This window comes from Dunckerocampus dactyliophorus, chromosome 2, assembly GCF_027744805.1.
Source record: "Dunckerocampus dactyliophorus isolate RoL2022-P2 chromosome 2, RoL_Ddac_1.1, whole genome shotgun sequence".
NCBI lineage: Eukaryota > Metazoa > Chordata > Actinopteri > Syngnathiformes > Syngnathidae > Dunckerocampus > Dunckerocampus dactyliophorus.
In genome coordinates, this window is record NC_072820.1 from 29,474,781 (window position 1) to 29,499,678 (window position 24,898).

General features: G+C 41.3%; 2 protein-coding genes across 4 annotated transcripts in view; one reads left to right on the forward strand and one right to left on the reverse strand.

Annotated features, from left to right (window-relative positions):
- The window catches only part of dock1 (dedicator of cytokinesis 1), a 233,058-nt gene that overhangs the window by 102,034 nt on the left and 106,126 nt on the right, over nucleotides 1-24,898 (reverse strand). The gene's annotated exons all lie outside the window — the stretch shown is intronic.
- The window catches only part of LOC129195101 (inhibitory synaptic factor 2A), a 50,542-nt gene that overhangs the window by 12,166 nt on the left and 13,478 nt on the right, over nucleotides 1-24,898 (forward strand). The window contains exons 2-3 of one of the 2 annotated variants that reach the window (XM_054800838.1): nucleotides 1,807-3,046; nucleotides 9,161-9,232. In XM_054800838.1, the coding sequence (XP_054656813.1) occupies nucleotides 1,812-3,046; nucleotides 9,161-9,232 (1,307 nt within the window). In that variant the 5' untranslated portion in view covers nucleotides 1,807-1,811. The remainder of the gene's footprint in view (nucleotides 1-1,806; nucleotides 3,047-9,160; nucleotides 9,233-24,898) is intronic. The other variant, XM_054800847.1, reaches the window with a different exon arrangement.

A 24,898-nucleotide genomic window follows, 5' to 3' on the forward strand; every position in this document is an offset into this window, starting at 1 on the left:
TTGGTGGATTAACAGGCCAGAAATTGGAGTCTCAACAGAAATCTGGAGAGATTACAGCATTTTCTTCATCGAGGAAACATAAACAAAATTAGAAATTTCCTGCCACTACCAGCCGCCAAAAAACTTGTTCATGCTTTTGTGACTTCCAGGGTGGATTATTGTAACTCCCTGTCAATAGGTTTCTCGAAGAAACCCTTCAGTTGGTCCAAAACACTGTCGCAAGAGTCTGAACCAGAACCAGAAGATGAGATCATATTTCACCTGTACGAGCCTCACTGCACCGGTTACCTGTAAAATTTAGAATTGAGTTCCAAATTCTCCCTCTTGTATAAGGCACTACACTGTCAGGCACCAGCATATTTTAGGCTACGTAAACACTGAAGGTTAATTCTGATGTTTTTGCTCATATATATGGCCTGTATCTGAATTTTTTCATGTCAGTCAGAACAGTACAACTCAGATTTTTTTCAAATGTGACTCAGGCCTCATTCGTACATAGATATAAATGTGATATGTATCCGGTCCACTGTAATCTGAGCAATCAGGTCGCATATATCCAACCTATACGTCATTGAAAGGCATAGTTGACCGTGCGAGACTTGTATAACAGTAATCACAAATGTCGGCATAAGTTCTTGTCATCCGAAAATTTATTTTAAGAAGTGTCAGTAAAGCGGATCACAGCAATGTCCCACCAATCCTGACATCCACACGAGTTTTTCCTTGCCTTTGTCATTTATGAAGAGCCCATGATAATAGATCTACCTCGCATGTAAAGTGCCTTGAGATAACTTTTGTTGTGATTTGGCAGTACATAAATAAAATAGAATTTTTACTGAATTGAAAAATGATTTGAGCACATGCACAAAAAACTAACCCCTTGCAGTTGCGTGGTTGGCTGGTTTATGCTCCTGCATCGAATGCGTACGCCAGCTCTCTCCTTGCCCTCCAAAAGTCCAGTGTGACTTACTTTTCGTGCATCATTTCCTGTGTGTATAAACGTCTCTTTCAAATCCAAATCTTGCGAATGCCTTCTCCTCTGACTGTGGATCAAGACTTGCACTTAAAGAGCCTGTTGTTCCACATCGATTAGTTCTAATACACTCTGTCTCTCTTTAATTGCCACTGCTCGCTGGCGACGATGGAAGTTAACAAGCAAAATGGTGGACAAGTGTGACGATCGATTCTTCAGAAAACACCGCCCCTAACATTTTGGTGGATAACTGCATGGCACACGTACAACCTTGACGGTGAACTTCAAAAGATTCATGACGCTGTGGGAAGGGATTGCGTGCTGACAACGCACTACAGTGGTTTTCAATTATTTTCCCCGATTTGAAACACTATTAACCACTGTATGAGTTGCTGGCCTAGAATTGTTCAAGCATGAATAAAGACAGTAACAGAGCTTGAAAAAATGTAAGTATACTGTAGTATAGTATATACCCCTTGACACCTCACCGTGCCCCCAAGAGGGCCCGCCCCACTATTTGAGAAGCACCGACGTAGAAGCATCAACCAGCCTAAAGACTAAGATTGAATGGGAAATGATTGCTTTTGCAGAAAGAAAGAATCGCATACACCATACAGGAATGTTGAGTTTTGCTTAGCAGTCAATAGGAACTGCATGGGTAACAGTGAAAATCAGCACCTACAGCATGCACGCATGCAAACAAGTGCACTAACGCTAATGTTTATTCACGTTTCTCAAAGCTACTTTAGCTTAAGGGAATGTAAGACCAAGGGTTTATGACTAAGCCAGTCATTACCAGCGACTGACTCAGTATCTTTCTCCATGCCTCTTAGGAAAAATGGTGAGCAAAGAGGGTGGCAAATGCATGCTCACCAACTCAGAGTCTGACTCGGAGGCAGTGCCCTTGTCCTCCACCTCGCTGGCGCTGGAAGTTAAGTATTCTCTGGATGCCGGTCGACAGGTGAGGAAAAGGAACAAGGCCCTGCAAGTGCGTTTCAAGGATATCTGCGAGGCGCAGAATGAGCAGAGGGAGGCGGAGCTGCAGGCAGCCGGCAGAGACGGGAAGCCTCTCTTATACAAAGTGGCATACCGCAAGTACATGACCGTGCCGGCCCGCAGATCTATCCCCAATGTGACACGGAGTACAGGGGTGCAGACATCCCCGGACCTAAAGAAACGCTATCAGACTTTCCCCTTAGAGCGCAAGAAAGGGCACACCTTTAAACATGTGGCGGCTGTGGAAACATACAAAGGTCAGAATAATGGCTTTGTCATGGAAGTGAAACCGTCCCGGGCTGCAGAGCAGTGTTTTGATGATGATGAGGAGGAGGGAGCCTATGGGGGGAGTGGAGTCCGCAGGACCAAAGCTCTGCTCCATACTAATGAGTGCATCGCTACAGTAGAGCAGCATACTGCACCTGATGGCCTGTGTTCTGACGCTCTGCTGCTAAGTTGCTCTGCAGGCTCGGATTGCCTCGTGGATGTGCCAAAAAGGAAGGGAAGCGGGGTTGGGTCACAAGGACAATACCAGCTCTGCAGCGTCCCCTCCAAAGTTGGGGCAGGATTACGACACAGAGAGGCTGACACAGATCGCTCCGCGAAAAGGTTGGTCAATCTGGAGGAGGGATCGTCCCGGACCCTGCCGGACAGGGCCTCCAAGGTTACGGGGCCAATTGCTTGGAACTCTCTTACGCAGGTGGAGTGCCTAGATAGTCTGTCTGTGCGTAACAAGAGAAAGAAAAGCCTGCAGCTCAATGGGCTGCAGAGCGAGACGCTGCCACGTTCCAGCAGAGGTTGCACAACGCAGGCACAGTATCCTGTGGAGCAGTTATCGGCCAGGCCTCTGGGGGGCATGGACAAGTCTAGGTCACTCTTTGGAGGTGATGAGGCAAGAGGGGCACCATCGGATCCCACACAGGAGGCCTGTAAGCAAATAGTGCCTATGAATCAGGATGGGGATGTTAAAGCACAGCTCCAAGCCATGGAGAACCTCATCAGCTCCAGCCAAGAGACCATCAAGGTGCTGCTGGGGGTGATCCAGGAACTGGAGAAGGGGGAGGCCCACAGAGAAGGGTAAGTTGTCCCCTCTAACACCATAGATGCAATACACACTAACATCAATTCAGAAATTGAGGTCACTGGGCAACGGAAATAAACTAGATTTATGATGCTGAATGAATTAAAACCAGTCCAAACAATTACAGAGCTGGACCTCTTGACGAAGAAGTGCACAAGGTCACTGGAAAAAAGCAATTTATTGTCCAAAAGCTATTGAACGTATATAAAGGGTGTAGATAGTATCTCGCCTGCTGAAATAGAGGACTGTTTACCCGAATACAAGAGGCCAACAAAATCGTCAATTTGATGAGTGTATTGTTGAGGCTTCTGCAATCAGATTCTTATCAGTTTTGACCAGTACTGTGGCAAGGAGAGGAAAAAAAACACAATCACAGTTATGCGAAACATCAGCACACTCCACTGTGTAACCCAGGGGTGCTCACACTTTTAAAGCCTGCAGGCTACTTTTAAAATGACCAAGTCCCAAAGATCCCCCTCCTATTATAAATGTAGAAAATATATACAGGGTGTCCCAAAAAATGTATACACTTGCTGCAACAGTCTGTCAGCCTACACCTCTATTGCGATGTTAAATCCCTCCATGATGAGATCTTGCCAAACAGGTGGGTTGGACGGAGGGGTTTCGTTGAATCCTTCTCCACGTTCACCAGACCTCACACTACTAGACTTTTTTTTTATGGGGATACCTAAACGCCAAAGTCTACGCTATGAGAGCTGCAGCAGTCACTGGATTGAGAGCAACCATTGAACGTTAATGCACGCAAAAACCAAGGGAATTGTTTCGTGATGTGTGCGGTTTCATTGCTTCGCGTTCACAATGGACGTCCGTTTGAGAACAGTCGGTGACAATACAATAAAATGATGTTTGTAAATTCTATTACACTTGGAAAATAGAATCAAATTATAATAAACACCTAGTTTACAATTATTTAAAGTGTGTATACATTTTTTGGGACACCCTGTATTTACCGTCTTTATAAATATGAGTATTTATGTACATTGTACATGTATATCAGGGTGCACGCACTTTTTCAGCATGCAAGTTTTAAGTAAACATGATTTATCTCTTATTACAAAACATACTTTATATATATATATATATATATATATATATATATATATATATATATATATATATATATATATATATATATATATATATATATAACTGGTAAACTTTTAAAGTACTAAACTAAATACTAATGATTAAAATTTCATATTCACCGTTTCAAAGTTTACAGGTAATCAAAGTAGTTTATATCATTCACAAATAATTCCCAATTTAATTCAATATGGCAATTGAGATAATTGTACACAGAATTCTTCAATAGTTGTGTACATAAGTAAGTAATATGTCAGTCAAAATAGCCACGTAGCGTTCATTAGACACACACTTCATGTATTACGGCCAGTTAGCATTTACTATCACACATTTTCAATGTACAAGAAATGAAAATGATTATGCAAAAGGCAATGCAGCCCAAGTCAAGCCAACACATTAAAATGCTTTCAGCAACGGGCACATTTTCCAATTCATCATGAAATAATAGTTTAAGAAAGGGATGAGTAAAAAAACACGCATTTCTATAGTGGCGTTCATGACACGAAGCCAAGCCCTCAAACAATTCGGATGATAACTTTTGTTATAGATATAGACATCTTACCGCTCATCTTCCATAATCAGAAGATGAAAGTTGCATCTCTGTGTGTAGTTTGAGGCATCTGTTCACCATTACTGCAGGTGAACAAGAGCGAATCAGGAGGGGAGCTTAATGTCATACGACATCAACAAAGTGACGTTTATGCGATCGACCGAAAATACCTTCATGACCCACTGGTAGCTGGCGTATTGGGCACCCCTGGTGTAACCCTTCTACTCCTGAAGCGCTGTACACAAAAGGGTCAAAATTTGTCAAAACGTGCTGTGGAGAAGTATTTTCCCCCTTCCAGACTTTTTTTTTTGCATGTTTGTCACATTTAAATGTTTCAGATCATCAAACAAATTTAAATATTAGTCAATGACAACACAACTGAACACAAAATGCAGTTTTTAAATGTAACTTTTTATGATTAAGGGAGAAAAAAAATCCAAACTTACATGGCCCTGTGAAAAAGTGATTGCCCCCTAAACCTAATAACTGGTTGGAAACTACAATCAAGCGTTTACGATAACTTGCAATGAGTGTCTTACAGCGCTGTGGAGGAATTTTCGCCCACTCATCACATTCTCCTTTGGGATTTTTTGGTAGACAGCAGAATTCATGGTTCCATTTAGCACAGCAAGTCTTCCAGGTCCTAAAGCAGCAAAACAGCCCCAGACCATCACAGTACCACCACCGTATTTTACTGCTGGTATGATGTTTTTTCTGAAATGCGGCGTTACTTTTACACCAGATGTAATGGGACACACACCTTCCAAAAAATGTAACTTTTTTCTTGCCAGAACACATAGTATTTTCCCAAAGGTCTTGGTCTCATCATAATGTTTTCTGGCAAAATTGAGACGAGCGTTAATGTTGTTTTCGTTCAGTAGTGGTTTTTATCTTGGAACTCTGCAATGCAGGTTGTTTTTGCCCAGTGTCTTTCTTATGGTGGAGTCATGAACACTGACCTTAACTGACGCAAGTGAGGCCTGCAGTTCTTTGGATGTTGTAAGGTCTTTTTGTGACCTCTTGGATGAGTCGTCGCCCCGCTCTTGGGATAAATTTGGTTGGCCGGCCGCTCCATTTGTTTTCACCATTTGTGGCTCTCACTGTGGCTTTATAACCTCCAGACTGATGGATCTGAATTACTTTCTTTCTCATTTGTTCCTGAATTTCTTTGTCTAGCTTTTGAGGATCTGTTAGTCCACTTCACTTTGTCAGGCAGGTCCTATTTAAGTGATTTCTTGATTGAGAACAGGTGTGGCAGTAATCATGCCTGGGTGTGGCTAGAGAAATTGAACTCAAGCCACAGTTGTTATGTAAACCACAGTTATGTTTTAACAGGGGGGCAATCACTTTTCACACAGGCTCATGTAGGTTTGGATTTTTTTTCTCCCTTAAGTTTCATTTAAAAACTGCATTTTGTGTTCAGTTGTGTTGTTATTGAGTAATATTTAAATTTTTTTGATGTGACAAACACGCAAAAAAATAAGAAACCAGGAAGACGCAAACACTTTTTCACACCACTAAAAGATGCTGTGTACTGTGATGTCTAATTTGCTATTACTTTTCTGACGAACACATCACATGTTGGTTTGATACACTCTAAAGAAGGACCATCTTTAGGGTCCCTCTTACCCTTTTTAGGGTAACTTTAGGGTGTTTAACAGAATAACCACAAAATTTGGTACACACTGTTAGGGGACCGACAAGCACATGTCTGTTAAATTTGAGCAACGATGGTTGAAAAACATGGTCACCATCAAACAATATGTCTTTGTGGGGGCACGGGTGGGACTTAGCAACAAATTGTCCATATGCATTTGACCATTTATCTGATTATTATACAACAAAAGCATTTAGGCCACAACTCATAGGGGGCGCCATAAAATTAAATTTACAGTAATGTGATGCAATCGCAACACTATGGGGTGACAAGTTAATCTGAGTGAGGAAATTAGCTAACAGTGTATAATCAAGCAATTCAGTTTATTGAAATCCATGTGCATTGTTACTATTGTTGGGCTCTCAGCAAGTCAAGGAAAAACTGATGCTTTAGTCGCACATCATTAGCTCTAGAGCTTACATAAATGTCAGCGACTCAACAATAATAACATAATGACTGACTGGCATTCAAACAAACCAAGGAGAAACACAACTTGATAGGTGCCAGCTCATATTTTTACCTAGTAAAGACAAAGAATAAATAAATCAAACAAAAAAACAACAACTCTGTGACCTTTTAAGGGTGCAGCAGGGTAGTAAATCGTGGTGCTAAATATACACTTAGGCACCTTTGCTTTCAGACTTCCCTCCCAGGGAAGCCTGCCAAACAAGAGCTCTCATTTTGTCTTATTAGCTCAGCGTGAGAGAACGGATGGAGTGGCTTTGGATGTTGATGCATCCCGATTGTTTATTACTACGGGCGATAGCCAAAGGCTGTGCTGTATTTATTTACAGAGTAGACGCCAAGCAGCTACACTTTCTGCTCCACATTTGTGTTCCACGTGGGTATGTCTCTTTACCACACCAAAAATACATGTACTGTACACCTCCTTAAATCTGCTCAGCTTTTAAAATAACAAATCTTGACCTTACATTTAATTGGAGATAACAAATAACCCCCTCTACCTCCGCACTTATCCTGTTCTCCTTGCGACGCAATTACATAACAACACTGGCATCGACACAAATATATCTGTCACGGCATAGGGCAAAGAAAGGATTAGATAAGTCAGTGGAAATTTAAGACAGACGTTTTTTGTTTTCACTGGCGCAGCACCTTATGGCCGACGTGACAAGTTTCGTTGAGAGAGAATGATTAGTAAGAAAAATGATGAGATACCGCGGCTGTTTGAATGTGAATGTTAACATCTTAACAGAGCACAAGAGAAGAAGTGCTGACTGAATAAAGCCACAAAAGATGATAAGAGAGGGGTCATCAAACAGCAATGTAGAACAATTTGTTTAAGAGTTTGGAGGAGATAATCACCTCTCCTCCCGACAATGTTGGTGAAGCCGATTCCCCCTGCAGTGCTCAAAAAGGAAAAGTACATTTGTTCAAAGTGAGACATCCCATTAAATGCACTTAAAACAATGTTAACTGTGTTGTTGTTTTTGGATGAAGTGAGTCTCAGGTCTGTTCCATCTTAATGGGAGAGGTCGAGCAACTGATCCCGCAAAAATTAATGCGTGACTGTTGTAATGCAAAGCCAAGTTCAACTTTGCTTACGCTGCTTTTGTAAAAACACTGCAATGTCCAATTGCCTTATCAGGTCCCAATGATGCAACATATGCCGTCCATTAACGACCACAAATGTCCACAAATATCCATATTTTATTTCAAAGACTGAATGCTGCTGAATAAATAGGCTCATGAATTAGAACCATTGCCTGTTCTTTAACAGTGCTCTGAAAGACACGCTACTCATGGTCATATTTTATGTCTGGGTGGACATACAATTGAACAATATGGAAGGGGGGTGGATGGAGGACACTCAGGATAGAATATAATAGAATATTGATAAAGCTCCATAAGACAAATGAAATGTTGAGGCACTGACACATATGAAGTTGCCACGTCTGGTTTTAGATCAGTGGTTCTCAACTGGTGGGCCGGGACCCAAAAGTGGGTCGCGGATCCATTCTGGGTGGGTCGTAGACAGCAAATCAAATATTCCATTATTACATTAAAATACGTAATATACTGTACAACTCATGTCAAATATGTGTTTCAAAAGATGAAAGACAATTTAAAAAAACAAATACATTTGCACAAATGCAATTACTTAAATTAATAAATTAAGGAATAACATAAAAAACAAATAAAAAAGATTGAAATAAAATTGGAAAAAATACTAAAAATAAAAATGACTTAAATGAAAAAGGGGCGTAACTGAATGACTATTGAAAAATGCGGGTCCCAGGTTGAGACCACTTGAACCCTTGTCATGAAATCTGAAGATATAGTTGATGGATAAAATTCATGAATATGACTGTTATCCAACGCTGTAATGATTCAATTGCACAAATAGAAAGTAGTAAAACACCCATTGGACTTTGCTAAACTGACATTTAAACCCCCTAATAAAGCACAACAATAAAAGAACAATAAAACGACTTGGACATAAGTAGCTAGAATAATTAGAATAATAGAATAATTAGCTTCTGCTCTTCTGAGGTAACGTTGTAAGTCTGGTCGTCAATCTCTAATTAAAGAGCCTTTCAGCACAGACATCTTGCAAACAACACTACCTCATTGCTAATTTGATTCCCAATCAGTCGAGTAAGGCTAATTCCAGATGGCGCGCACTTTTACGGTCGCATCGCCGGACACTCGTGACTCGCCCTCATTTGCATTGGTACCGCTAACGAGACAAACACAAGGACAAGGCGAGAGGTGTGCAGACTTAACAAGGCTCGTGATCACACATTCACGACTCTGGTTTTCTCCCCACCCCCGCAGGCTCTCCTATCGCACTGGACAGGACACGGCCAACTGTGACACATGCCGGAACAGCGCATGCATTATTTACAGGTCAGTGGTCTGTCCCCTTCAAAGACATGTGAGTCCAAAGTGTCTTTTCTCCTTGAAGGAGAAGGAGGTTTAAAAGGGCCACGACATTGGAAGGGCTGCACAAGGGGGCATATACTCCATTCGAGCTGGGGGCTGCTTGATTGGGGGTATATTCACATTTGTCATGTTTGTTTCGGTTAAAAGGAACTCCGGTGCATTTGCTCTGCTAGTACGGTTGGTCAAGTGTGAACACGATCATCTGAACCCTGGTGTGCACCAAACAAGCAGAGTCTCTGTCCGCCTGCAAGTGAATACCGGTGCAGTTCACTTTACTTGAGCTCAAATATGAATGCTATACGGACCAAAAACCTGGACTGGTGTTAAAATTACAGCAAAAAGCATGCAGAAATGTAAAATATATAAGAGAAAATGCATAGAAGTGCTGTCTCTGCTCAACGCTAGGTAAAGTATATTTTAGAAGCTTTTTGTTTTTTTAAATACAGCAGAATATAAACTACTTTATCAATTCAACCCCGCAGACGTCATTTTAGTTTGAGATATTTCAGCTACACCATGTAATATGTCAAGAAAGCTGTCCAATCAAGTCCTTAATTTATGCACGTGCTAATAGTAGTGTGCACGCTAGGTGAACTACACCAAAGTGCGCACAATGTATCTTTTTTAAAATTTTGGTCTGGATTTTGGAGGAGTTCAACTATATCGGGGTCTTGTTCACGAGTGAGGGAAGGTTGGAGCGTGAGGTCGACAGGCGGATTGGCGCAGTGTTTGCAGTAATGCCGTCGCTGTACCGGATCGTCGTGGTGAAGACAGAGCTAAGCTGGAAGGCAAAGCTCTCAATTTACTGGATCTCGATCTATTTCCCAACCTCACCTATAGTTACAAGCTACCCTCACCTGTAGTCACGAACTTTGGGTCGTGACCGAAATAACAAGATCGCAGATACAAGCCAAAATGAGTTTTCTCCATCGGGTGGCTGGACTCACCCTAAGAGTGAGGGTGAGTAGCTTGGTCATCCGGAAGGCTCAAGAGTAGAGCCGCTGATCCTTCACATCGCGACGAGCCAGATGAGGTGACTCAGGCATCTAGCCGTATGCCTCATGGAGGCCTCCCTGGTGAAGGTTTCCAACCATCCTCGGCAAGAAGGTTGCCCCGGGGCAGACCTAGAACACGCTGGAGGGATTATGTCTCACAGCTGGCCTGTGTGAATGCCTTGGTGTCGTACTAGTGGAACTGGAAGAGGTGGCTAGAGACCGGAAAGTCTGGGCTTCCCTACTAAGACTGCTGCCCCCATGACCCAGAGCCAAAAAAGCCAAAGAAAATGGATGAATTGATTGATGGGTCTGGACCAAAGTACTGTCGTGCAATTTTGAAAGCACCCGTAAGATACATTAGCCAGCCATCCAGCTATCTTCTTCTTAGACATAGGCCGTGTTATTTAAAAGCAAAGAGGTTGATGCTGTAGGAGGACTGAGGACAGGGCCACGGAAGGGTGGAATTAATTACAGTCCATGCACTGAGAAATATCAGTGCGGTTGCCAAGCCAACCCTGGCATACTTAAAATTCACTTCATACAATTTGACAGCATGCTAACATGAGCCCACAAGTCATTAGTCCAACCAAGGTACATACCAAAAATTTCTTATTTTGTATTTTTCATTAATGCATTAAAAATGAATAGGCATCAGTGTTGATTGTCAGAAAAAGTTATTTACTTTCTTCTGCTCTACAGTATGTTCGTAAGTAACTCGGATATACTTACTGTATAGAAGTATAGATTTGTAAGCCACTGAAAATAGTCAACATGCAGCCATTATTGTCTAAATAGTGACTACACCTCACAGAGAACCTGTCCAAGTTGTGTTTTTGGTATGAATATTTAGTGTGAGCATCATGGTTATCTAACACTGCCGTAATTCTCTTGGGCATGGAATTCCCCAGAGCTGCGCAGGTTGTTACTAGAAGCCTTACCTCTCGAGGGTGCCCTTCAGGTGCTGAACCTGGTTCAGGTCTGGAGGAGACATATTTGGCCACTCCGTCACCTTCACCTTCCTCAGCAAGGCACTCGATCATGTGTTTGGGCTCCTTATAATGTCGGAAAACGGCCATTTGGCCCAGTTTCTGCATCACAATGTCACAGCACATGTTGGAATTCAGCTTCTCTCTCAATGAACTACAGAACCCCGGGTACCGACAACACTCGAGCAGCCCCAGACCGTGACGCTGCCACACCAAAGGAGCAGGTCTTCACAATGTCACAGTACATGCCGGAATTCAGCTTTCCCCTCAATGAACCGCCGCTCCCCCACTGCGGACAGCACTGGTGCAGCCACAGAGCATGACGCAACCACCACCATGCGTGGCTGTAGAAACAATTAATAATGGCTGTGGGTTGAGTGATGCACAGTGAATCTATACTTGCAAGCTGTACACTGACTACTCTAAAGCACATCCAAGTTTACTTTTTATAATGTCCCTTGAGAAGATAAAATGCTGGCTGAAATGTGAGGGGTGTCCACACTGAATGAATTGACTGAGATTTTCATAGAGTAAGGCACAATCTGGGAGCCAACACTGAACTTTGTGTGTCCGTCCGTTCGGCTTGGTGCCGGGATAAAGTGGTGCAGGAGGAGAAGGTGCAGGAGGCAAAAAGTGAAAAATGAGCAGGATGAAAGAGTGGAGGGGCTGAGAGGGGATCGATAGTAGCTAGTTTTAGTGGACACTGCTGTTTCACTCAGTCAGCCTTTTGCCTCTAAAGAGTCATTTAAATCATTTTTTTTCTCCTCTCAAATCCATGACTGAACTTCAATGAACTCTGACGATGGAACAGAGAGGTGGGCCGTCTTGCGAGAATTGCTTGTGTACTTGAATTGCCCCCCTCCTAAAGTTGCCTGGCGCTGAGCAAAACATGAAAGCTTTGTCAAAAGGATGTGACATGAGCCGGATTACAGGCGTGACGTGAAAGACACCGCAAGACAACATGGTGATGGTGGGGAAATGGATGAATTTGGACAGGCTACTGACATGGAAGCGTGTGCGGTGCAGGGTTTCCCTAGGATTTTTTAAAGCTGTGGTGGTGGGCTACATGGGAGGGCGGACTGCCGCCACTGTGTTGTGTTGCTGCCGCGTCTGCAATAAAAAAAGAAAAAAAGAAAAATAGCAATTTTTTTAAATGACTTATTTATTAGTTATTTAACTTTTTCCAACAACTAGCCAAACATGAACCGAGAACATTGCAAAACTGTTAATTTAATGGCAAAGTTGCTGAAAGCACTGTCAACATTTAAATGGCACTTTATTTACAAAAGCACATCTCTACTCAGTGTTCTCATTTGTCATGAAATACTGGTGTCATGTTTGAATAGAACACATGTAAAAATATAAGAGGTGAAGCAAATATTCTTTGGTGAACTCAACATTTGCTGGTGAGCTACTGCTACCTTACGTGCTACCTGTTGACCCCCTGTGAGAGCGTCACTGTCTGAAGCTGGACACACTACATGTTTCAGGTGCACAACTTTGACACACAACTTGAAGACAAGCCATAAGCATTATAGTGATAACAAGAAAGCAAGGTTGTTAAGTGACACTATAAAAAAGTAAGTTGTGATGACAATGGATGATTGATGTATCCCATGAACGTAATAGCCACTCGGTGCTCCGAGCTAGCTATGCCACCAGCCAGGCGTGTAAACAAATATGTCAGAAAGTGGAATGAGATTGAAACTTGAGCGATCACACACACTGGCATAGATAGGCTTACAATGTGACAAGCTGTTGTCAAGTGCCAGCAAGGGAGACAGTAAGGTATCTCCATCAAAATAAAGTGCAGTGAAACATTTTTATAATACGCCACGCTCAATTACATGTAGCAGAAACCCTGTGGTGTTATTGAATGATGCAGTACGGTGTTTAATTTTAACACTGTTAACAAGTTAGCAAACGTGCCGGACTGTAGGTGCGAGTGAGTACACCCTGAGTCTTAAAAACGTGTGCAACTTAATACTGCACTGTCAATACTGTCAATTGCTGGGTTGTGTGTGATGTCATGTCCAGTTGCAGTCATCTCATGCTCAAACACATGGGGGTCAAACAAGAGTAGTCGTAGAGAGATGGCAAGTGAAATAAGAGCGAAAATGCCCCATACGTGTGCGGTTCTTGCATGAGCAAATGGCTCATTTCAGAAAAAGTAATGACAGAGTTCCTAAGATCAATGGTTCTCAACTGGTTTGGCTGCAGGGCCCACCATCACCGGTCAATGACAAACAGCAACCCAAAATGCGGAAATTTTTCAACTCCAACTTTTCACATGTCTTATACTTAAAGGGACTGCTCTGGCACGCACCCTCTGGCAGCGTAGCAAGACAAGAATGCAAGGTGCATTCACGGAACTCAGGCCATTATGTTTTTGTTTTTTTTTTGGCTAGGCAAAGACCTACTGAAAACAGGTCCACGACCCACCACTTGAGAATTACTGCCTACGATAGTCCATCAAAAGGGAAACAGTTCAGGAAACAACCAAAAAAACAGATGTGTAGAATTGGAGTGATTACTTGAGTCACAATTTTGATAACTTTGGACATGACTTGATATATCTGAAAAGACTTGCAACATGACTTGGACTTTGACATCAATGACTTGGAACTTGGCTTGGACCACCTAGTCTGATGACTAGAAAATACTTGAGATTTTCAGTGAATGTGTTGAGTAAAATGTGTCCCCATTCAAAGTATTCAACTAACGTGATTGTTGTCCTTTCCAGCAATGCATCTCGTATGCTAGCAGTAGCTCACCAGCTGGTGTTGAGTAGCTCATCAAAGTATATTTGCTTCAACTCTTTGTATTTTTAAAACTGTTCAGTTCAGACATGATGCCTGTATTTAATGACAAATGAGCACAAAATAGCATAAAGACAATGAACACTCTGAGTGGAGATGCGCTTTGTAAATAAAGTACAATGTAAATGTTGCCAGTCACATAAAACACAAACAGCTCACCTCTCCTATCTTTTTGTAAAAGTAGCTTTAATAGTGCTGCAAGTTGGATACACCTGCACTTCCATAAACCTGGACACTCAATTTATATAGTTTTATACGGGACATATTTCTTTAAGAAAATATTGAAATTATTTTATTCTGTTAATTGTGTTATTTTGAACAAAATATATATTATTGACCAATTCATGGCCAATGTATTCGTATTACTCTAAAAAAGCTTCAAATTTAATTCCGGTTTATGTCAAATAGTACAATAGTTTTGACTTTTGTACTAATACTCATATAGTACTATTTCACTAAATAGGTCAAGTAACAAAAGTAACAAACATTAAATTAACAGTTTTGCAATGGTTTCTGTTCATGTTCTGCTTGCTGTTGAAAACAGTCAAATAAATACATTAATTAATAGATAAGTCATAAAAATTGTTATTTGTCACCATAAAAACATTAAATGCAATTGCTGACACAGCAGCGAGACGACACAGCGGCGGAAGTCTGCCTCCCATGCAGCCCACCACCGCAGCTTAAAAAAATCGTAGGGGAAACCCTGTCCTGGCCCAAGTTATCTGTGAACCGGTTACACAAATGTGGGATAGTGGAAAGTGGGATATGTTCTGACATTGGATGCCATGGAGACCAGGCTAAGGTCCAGGATCTATTTAATCTCATCCTTGATCTCAGTGAGCAGTCTCCATAAATGAAAACCAATAGTTAATCCACTGCCCACTATACATTGTTATCACATTCAACTACACCCACTATCATTATTTCAACATTTGTGATCATTCACTTCAATCACTGGAGATAAAGGATTTAGAGCAGGGGTCACCAATGTTTTTCCTTGTGAGAGCTACTTTTACAAAAATGAAAATGGCCAAGAGCCCGCGGGCACCACGTTGGTGACCCCTGATTTAGATGATGCTGCAATCATTTCATCATTTATTAGATAATTTACAGTCTCACACATTATATATAAAATACACGTCCCATATAAATACAAATACACATTTACAAATAAAAGAGTTATACTGTCTGATGGAGTTACATTTACACAACTTCATTCATATTTGCAGTCAACTTCACCTACAATTTAAACAAATTCATAATCACAGAGTGACTACGTTATCAAAGATGTTAATTGTGTTGTTTAATGTGGATGTGTACTACATTATCCAGAAGGCTTCGCGGCCAAGGGGCAACCGGAAGTATACACGCTGTTGAAGCTACAAGTGGGTAATGGTGATGTGCTAATAAAGCAATACAGACTTCATAGATATTACTGTACACCGCTGTTTCTGATTTGATAAACAAGCAACAAACATAACATTAAATAGCTATTAACTATCTTCAGAAAAGTCTTTCTTCTTCAGAGTGTATGCATCCTTAGTATAATCAGCTCTAAAACTTTATAATCCTCGAACATTTGCGCATCTCGGTGGTATCAGAACAGTGGCGTATTGAATGTTTGTACCCGAAGTCAAACATGGACATGACACGGACTGCCTCCAGGCTGTCAAAGTTAATGTTTTTGTAACACATTAATGGATGCTTTAACAGCACGATTTTTTTGACATGCAATTACTATGCGCACATCCTGTCTGACCCTCGGCCCACACTTTAGTTTGAGGAAACGCAGTGGTGACTGTGGAGCCACAAGCGAGAACAAATATTGAGCAGAAATGGACAAAGAAAAGGGTATTTTAATTGGTAAATTTAGCTTCAAAGCCTTGGCAGATAGCTCTCGCAACAAGAGCGAAGTTATTGGTATGTACTCTGATTGTATCTACTGTGATTTCAAAAGTTGTCATAGATATGTCGTCTGCCAGAGAGAAGCGAGAAGTTACTGGAGCACTGCAGTTATTTTTTAAATTGTCATTTATGCAGTCGTACCTTGGCATACGAGTGTCCCAACTAACAAGTGTTTTTTAGACGGGAGCCCTCTGTCGGCTGATTTTTGTTTTTATTTATTATTATTTGTTTATTATTAAACTGATTATTATATGGAATAATATTCCATGGAATACAGGAAGTGAATAATATGTACGCCACAAGATGTGGAATGGATGGGGGTAGGATTAAATAAGATTTGCTTCTTACTACTCCTTTTGGACATGTGGAACTGTGAAATGATTCATCAGATGTTTTCAATCGTAACCTGCATGCATGTTCAAATAAAATTAAACCAAACCAAACAAAATTTGATGTAGTTATTGTAGTTGCGTATCGAATCATTCACCACAAAGACATTTACCTCCCTACTTATAGATAAAAATGTGCTTCTATCTGCGATTAAGAGCTATTAATTATGAGTTAACTATGGACAAAATGTGATTAATCACTATTAAATGTTTTAATCGACTGACAGCCCTAATTCTAGGACAAGAGTGCACCAATTGATTTTAAAAAGTGTTTGAAAAATTAGTTCTCATTTAAAATGCAATAAATCAAGGGTTCCTATTTAAACAAAATCCAATGATTTTTTTACTTTAACGTGTCAGTGAGTAGTCAACAAAAACAAATTTTCCATAAAAATACAAACAGTTCAGATTTGTTCTTGGTTTTGCCATCAACACTCCACATGCACAGAACAACAAAAAGTCAATTTCAAAATAATAGGCTCGTTTCTGGCACAGTTTCAACTCGATAAATAGGGCAGACTTTTTGGAGTTGTTAAATTGACCAGAGTTCTTCTTTCAATGCACAAGAATCAGTGTTGATTTAGGCAAAAAAAATGGTGTCAATTGGACACAGAATCAAATATAGCAAGAGCATTCATGCAGGCAGGAGGATTAAAAGGCAATCTAATTACTTCCATCTCCATGAAAACAACCTCTGTGGAGGTGGAGGAACACAGAGGCAGGCAAGGAAGCGGAAGCCGTGACGGAAAACAAAGTGCACGTGGGCAGCATAGCTATATTCCGTAGCTGGATATTTGTCGTAGGGCCAATAGCTAGGATTTAAGATGACAGGATTTCAAAGTGGCCCTCCACATCATAAAAGAGCAGAGGCCATCCTTAACAGAACTACGGCAAAGTCTGAGGACTTCAAACAGAATACTCCCCTTCTTTTGAAAGTGTCTTAAACCATATCACCATGTACCCTAATGGTACATGCAACCATAATCGGACTTTTTTATATGAAAAATTCAGAGTCATACAGAGACATACCAATTACAGACATTAGGTGAGGGCCAGGAAATGTAACTAGCTCATGAAATACTTCATTTTCCGGACTATTAATATGCTGACAGCAGGAATGTCAGCCTTAGACTGCCCACAATAAAAGGCCACTCCGAAGTGTGAAGTTTTGACCGTTCCAACGTGCCAGACGCCATCGAATGTGAGCATTTGTCCAATCAAGTCGTTTTTACGACAACAAGCTGGAGTCAGATCGAGACCCCGGTGAGGACGACGAGCATGCAGATGACCTTCCCTGAGACAGTTTCTGACAGTTTGTGCAGAAATTTTTTGGTTATGCAAAACGATTGTTTCAGCAGCTGTCGGAGTGGCTGGTCTCAAACGATCTTGGAGGTGAACACGCTGGGTGTGGAGGTCCTGGGCTGGCGTGGTTACACGTGGTCTGCGGTTGTGAGGCTGGTTGGATGTACAGACAAATTCTCTGAAACGCCTTTGGAGACGGCTTATGGTACAGAAATGAACATTCAATACACGAGCAACAGCTCTGGTTGACATTCCTGCTGTCAGCATGCCAATTGCATGCTCCCTCAAATCTTGTGACATCTGTGGCATTGTGCTGTGTGATAAAACTGCACATTTCAGAGTGACCTTTCATTGTGGGCAGTCTAAGGCACACCTGTTCACTAATCATGGTGTCTAATCAGCATCTAGATATGGCACACCTGTGACGTGGGATGGATTATCTCAGCAAAGAAGAAGTGCTCACTATCACAGATTTGTGAACAATATTTGAGAGAAATGGTGATATTGTGGATGTGGAAAAAGTTTTACATCTTTGAGTTCATCTTGTAAAAAATGGGATCAAAAACAAAAGTGTTGCGTTTATATTTTTGTTGAGTGTATATTTTTAATTTATTTATCCATTTCATATTTATTTTATGTTTTATTATTTTCATTTTGTTCCTTATAGTACTGAATCTTGACCTTAAAATTGAGGTACCCACCGAACTGTGGTCATGGCGTACCGCTACATCCATACTGCACTCTCCAAGAACGTGTTATCATTCTCCAAGCAGCGCATTTCCCGGTGAACGTAAGGGATTCAGCACTTAATACATCGTGCGCGGCATTGAATGAGAAAGGGAAAAGGGGAAAAAGGATGAAAAGATTAGTCTGATTCATTCCGTCTTGTCTTGTCAGATGATGTAATATGTGAAGGTGTGGAAAGAGAAGTGGAGTAAAGAGAAGATGAGGCTGAGCAGAAAGTGTAATGAGAGGGACGCTGAAGATTTAAAATGCAGGGCCCCGCAGGCACCCAAAAAACTGTAATCACATTTTTCTGCACAATGCATCTATGTGGGTTAATGTGCTAAGCATAAAGGGAGACAGATTTAAGTGATTCCAATTAGGAGAGTTGATTGGTGAGATCCCTGCTGCTGGGTGCCGTTGTTCACAATAGACTACAGTCGCATCCATCAGTCTGATTCTGTCATTAGCTTGCGTGCCTCGCCATTTAATGCATGGCACAGATGAACAATCCGATGGGAAAATATTGTGAGAGCAGTGCAAATGGTGGTTAAAAACAAAGCATTCAAAAGAAGTATATTCCGCGGGGCTATGAAAATCAATTAAGCGTTGCTAAAGGCTGATTACATTATTGGAATTACCGTGCAGCATGCCGCTGTCCTGGTACTGGAACATATCTTTCTCTCCCTCCCTCTCACTCTGTAGATATAGATATATAAAAGAAGGTTTGCCAGGATTGGTTAGTGAAGTGGTTACCATAGCTACAGGAGTGGCCAGTGTGCACGGTCAGAGTGATTCACAGACAAAGAGTAAGGTGCACTAGAAAAGAGATGAAGGTGGCGGGATCATAAAAGCTAAAGAAAAAGTGAGGTGAGGTGTTAATGTGGCTGTGAAGGACTTAGACCAGAGGTGTCAAAATCAATCGCACAGGGTGTCAAAACTCAGCCTTTAAAACCCCAAACTTTGTATATTTATAATTATTTATTCTGAAATTTTCAACATTTGTATATTTCTGCATATAGAAAGTATTAAAATCCTTAAAACCGTCTCGTACTTTTAACCAACAAAATAGGGGAATGAAGCACACTCATATGCATCATCAGTGCATACACACAGATGCTTGCTTGAAGTTGCCAACACCACAGGACATGCCCCAATAATCCAGGGTGAAAAAATAGTAGTTAGTGTGGTCAGATTTTGAGAAAGTGTTTCATTAGCACTGACGAAGAGATAAGTAAGCATAACATTTTATTCCGGTTCCCTGCGCGCGCAATGCCGAGATTGGAAAATGCACCCCTGTGGTTGAGTTTTCAGGTTGGGACAAAATGCAAATGACAGCTGGTGAATGTGTCTTTATGCGGACATACTTCACCCGTGTGGATGGACTATTTTTTTATTTATTTTTTTAAATTTTTTAACATCTTAGGGGGAATGCACATTTTTTTGTATCCATTCATTCCTGCTTGAAATTTCTACATTCCGACAGTCTGCGAATATACGACTATGGTGGTTTTGGCATGGTTGCTTGTTCCAGTGAAGTGACTGTTGATCGAGCATCTCTTCGTCATTCTGTGTCAGTGCCCAGGCAAAAGCTACAGTATTTCATATCAACACAAAAACGTCACAATTCGTGAGATCTGTAACCCAGAAGAGCTTGCAGCTGTGGAATGGGCAGATTACGCATTTCCAGCATGCTTTGCTGTAGTTAAAATGATCACTTTTGACTGTCTTAGGCCTCTTTAAGGTATTCTTTTGTACAGACAGGGTGGAATAGTTAAAGTCCTGCCGTTTTTAGTCATGTACAGATAAACTATTTTGACTTTTTGGCTTATTAAGAATGGTTGTGAATTTTGTGCTATAAACAATATTGTTTCCACTTTTAAAATGAAAATGCCGGAGTAGTAGATGGAATCGCTTAATTACGCAGCTCGCAGTAAGCACTTCTTTGGTAAGCTCCACGAGGCGGGCCAACTCTGCTATTTTCAAAACAGTTCCACGGGCCGGATTAACCTGCAGTGCAGGCCAGATTTGACCCCACTTTTCATTTTCATTTCATTTTAAATAACTACATCAAATTTTATGTAAATGCATATACATTTTGGAAAAATGGGCCATTATTTTATTTTAAAAATGACATACAGTTACAAATCCCATAGTTTTTGCATGTATATGTTGTTTATTGTGAGCAGCGACCCGTCCCACTTTCTTCAATACCCCTCCTTCCCTTTTTTGTGGGAGATTTGTGGGAACACCAACCGTTATGTCGGTCCAAAAAGGTTGGGGACCGCTGACATAGACGGGTAGGTGAGAACAAATGGTCGGCGAAAGACTAAGGTCAAAAGCGCTGCCTTTCAACTGTGACTGTGATAGAAAAGTGACGCCGCCAGCCCGATGACATTTGGAAGTACTGATAAATGACACCGGAGACTGGTAAAACTTTCACAGAAACGTCCTTTTGAAGAGCTTTCAAAAGATGAGATGATTACTCCCCTGTACCAACAAACCGTTTCCTATTAAGGAGAGGTTTTGACCGCTCCTTTGTACAGAGAGTAAAAAGACAAACTCAAAGTAAAGTCAAAATAAAAAATGAGTTAACACTCACCGTCTCGACACTGAAAAATGCTTTTCTGCAAAAAATGGACAAAAACAAGACCTTGCCCATGCTTCTCCGGAAAAATGTACATCAATTGTGATATCAGCCCAGACCCATTACTCCCATAACTCAAATTCTCAAAGAATATACATTGAGTAAAGGATTAAAAATGCACTACTGTTCGTCTGGCATGACTTTTTTTTTTCTCCATAGTTTTGACTGGTCCTGCGACTATTCAGGTGTGAATATATTTCTATACATACATACATACATATATACATACATAGATAAACTTTCATAGATTATAGATTCAGGGCCCACAATTTAAACGATTTCAAGTGTTGGTTTGTTTATTTTTACATAATTTGGGCTTCCAGCTCATTAAACCCACGAAAACAGGAATTCAAAAAATTAGAATACTGTGAAGAAATCAGCCCAAATTTTGCAGGGCATGAATGTTTTAAACTGAGTGTCACACACTAATCATCTACTAAACTCAAATCACCTGCACAGGCTTCCCCAGGTGTCATTAAATTGCTTCAGTTTGGTTCAATTGTCTCAGTTGGGTTCAATATGGGGAAGACTGCAGACATGACAACTGGCCAGAAGACCATCATTGATACCCTCCATAGACGGGTAAGCCACAAAAGTTCATAGCTAAGGAGGCTGGTTGTTCACAGAGTGCTGTTTCCAACCATATCAATGGAAAGTCTAGAGGAAGGGCAAAATGTGGCAGGAGAAGATGCACCAGCAAAGAGATGACCGTGGGCTTCAGCGGATTATCAAACAGGGAAGATTCAAGAATCTGGCAGAGATCCAGAAAGAGTGGAATGAGGCGGGAGTCACTGCTTCAAAAACCACCACATTCAGACGTATCCGGGAGATGGGCTACAACTGTCGGGTTCCTCGGATCGAGCCACTTCTGAACCTGAGCCAACATAGGAAGCGTCTCCACTGGGCCAAGGAGAAGAAGGACTGGACTGTTGGCCAGTGGTCCAAGGTCCTCTTTTCCCATGAAAGTAAAGTGTGCCTTTCATTTGGGAATCAAGGTCCAAGGGTTTGGAGGAAGACGGGTGAGGAACAGAACCCAAGCTGCCTGAGGTCCAGTGTGAAATATCCACAGTCCGTCATGATTTGGGGTGCAATGTCCGGTTCAAGTGTTGGTAAACTCTGCTTTCTTAAATCCAAGGTCACCGCAACAGTCTACCAGAATGTTTTAGAGGACTTCATGATTCCTTCTGCTGAGGATCTGTATGGAGATGCAGATTTCATCTTCCAGCAGGACCTGGCCCCTGCCCATACCGCCAGAAGCACCAAAACCTGGTTTGATGCCCATGCCATCACAGTGCTTGACTGGCCAGCCAACTCACCGGACCTAAACCCCATTGAGAATCTATGGGGTATTCTCAAGAGGAAAATGAGGGGCACCAGACCCAACAACAAAGAAGAGCTGACAGCAAGCATCAAGGAAATCTGGGCTTCCATAACTCCCAGGCAATGCCACAGGCTGATTGCTTCAATGCCACGTGGCATCGAGGCAGTGATTAAGGCAAAGGGATTCCCCACCAAGTATTGAAGATTGACATATCGTTTTGAAAGTACCATATTTTGATTGATTTGATGTCATCCTAATTTCTTTCTTTTTTTTCCTGCAAAAACTGAGAAGTAAATGGTGATTTCTTCACAGTATGCAAATTTTTTGAATTCCTGTTTTTGTGGGTTTTATGAGCTGGAAGCCCAAATTACGTAAAAATAAACAAACACTTGAAATCGTTTAAATTTAAAGCTGTGCTAGTAATGTCTTACGCTTGTTTTTTATATTTTACTTTTTATACGGCAGAATGACATTACAGCTTTAGTTCATCAGGAAATGACGGGAAGTGACTGTGGGCGTCCCGAGCAGGAGAGCTAGGCTCAGTGCTAGCTGTGAGTTTGGAGAGAGTTGGGAAGTGTGTTTATGTTGGCGTGGATGTAAAGTCCTGCAGTGTTCTCCGCTGTTAATAAAGCCATTAAAGTGCATCGGCGACGTGAGTTTCTCCTTCCCCACAACAAGCGGCATTACAGTATTGACCAGTGCACACCAGGAAATAAACGGTGTCATTTCTTACAGGCATTGGCTGGACAGCTATGTAGTGGGGCTTGTTTAACCTTTGCCTTGTGGGCAAGCAGGAAGGAGAGACGATGCTGAGAGATGTGTGTGTGTTCTGAGCTGCTGTCTGGTGGCCGCGTTCAAGAAATAAAGTTGGCAGAAGAAACAGGAGAAGTTTCCTTCTTTGCTTCGGAGCTGAATAACACTGATAAGTTAACAGACTAGTAGCGAACGGAAAAGAAGACAACTTTTTTTGTGTTGAATACAGAAGATGAGGACTTTGATGGATTTGTGGATGAGGTTGATCAAAAATAACATTCTAAAATACTTAAATTGAGTACAACCAAACAAGTGCCGCATTCATGCTAGCGTATGTTTTTTTTTTTATTATTGTAGCGTCGCTGGGAGCACGACCTGTTCCCAGCCTAATTTGCGGTAATGTTTTGGTGCAAATGCTCTTAAAGTTACATGTTTGACCAGGAAATAGCAAGACTGCTATTATGTGTGATTGTCATGCTTTGTCATTGTGGTTGTTGATATTGTTTTGTCCTTATGTCCTTGTTCGTCTTTATAGTTGTCACAGACATTTATTTGCTGATGTCGTCCTGTATGTTTCTGTTGTTCTATCACAATTGTTGTTGTTGCTGCTGTGGTCCTTGTCTCTTGTCTCTCTCGTTTTTTTTTTTGTTGTTGTCCCCCCCCCCGGTTTCCTTTTCTCTTCTTCTCTGTCCCCTCCTGCTCCGGTCAGGTCGCTCCAAATTTGCTTTATAACAAGCATCAAAGTCAAATAAATTCTGTATGACAGGGGAAGTGTATATCACACTTCTCCCTGGCAGAGTAAATCTGTTGAGCACTTGACGGCATTTAGATCTACAATTCTATCTGCTTTAAAGGCTGGACAGGACAGGGGTAAAAAATAAATAAATAAATAAATAAAATAAATAAATAATAAAAAAAAAAAATAACGTGAGTACATTCTAAAATACTTCAATTAAGTACAACCGAATTCATTTTTGCTCCCGCTGCTGCATGCATGCTAGCGTTTTTTTTTTTTTATTATTGTAGCGTCGCTGGGAGCACGTTCTGTTCCCAGCCTAATTTGCGGTAATGTTTTGGTGCAAATGCTCTTAAAGTTACATGTTTGACCAGGAAATAGCAAGCTCAAAAGAAGACGGCTTTTTTATGTGGAACAACTGACAGTTTGTGTGGATCTTGTGAATGATTGTGACTGAGCTAGAACTCAGTAATTAAAGTCTACACACGACGGCTTCGTTGATTGAAAAACGAAACTTTTTCGTGCATGAAGCTTCTACTTGAGTTGGTAATTTGGCCGCTATATGCAGTCAGATATTGACCAAGGGAGACAAAATGGGTGGCCGCTGGCCACGTTGGACAGGTGACTGCTATACACAGGGTCTATAACATGTAAATTTGCTGGGGGGGATTTTTCAGTGGCTGCTATAGGGAGGTGGCTGTTCTATAAAGGTGGCCGCTAAGACAGGTTTGACTGTATATATATATATATATATATATATATATATATATATATATATATACACACACACACACACACACACACACACACACACACACACACACATCTACATAAATATATATATATAGTGTTGACGTCAGTGCAAACCGGACATCCTTATATTGGCAAGCCCAGCACCCCCGCTCTGCTTCGCTCTGTTCACGATGGGAGCATTAGCTCCCAGAAAATGTTTGTTCGGGTGTGCCTAAAGACGCAAGCATCAGGCAGAAGTGGTTGAAGTTGCTGAGTCCCGGCCAGAAAGAGAAAAATATGCTCATCTGTCAACGCCACT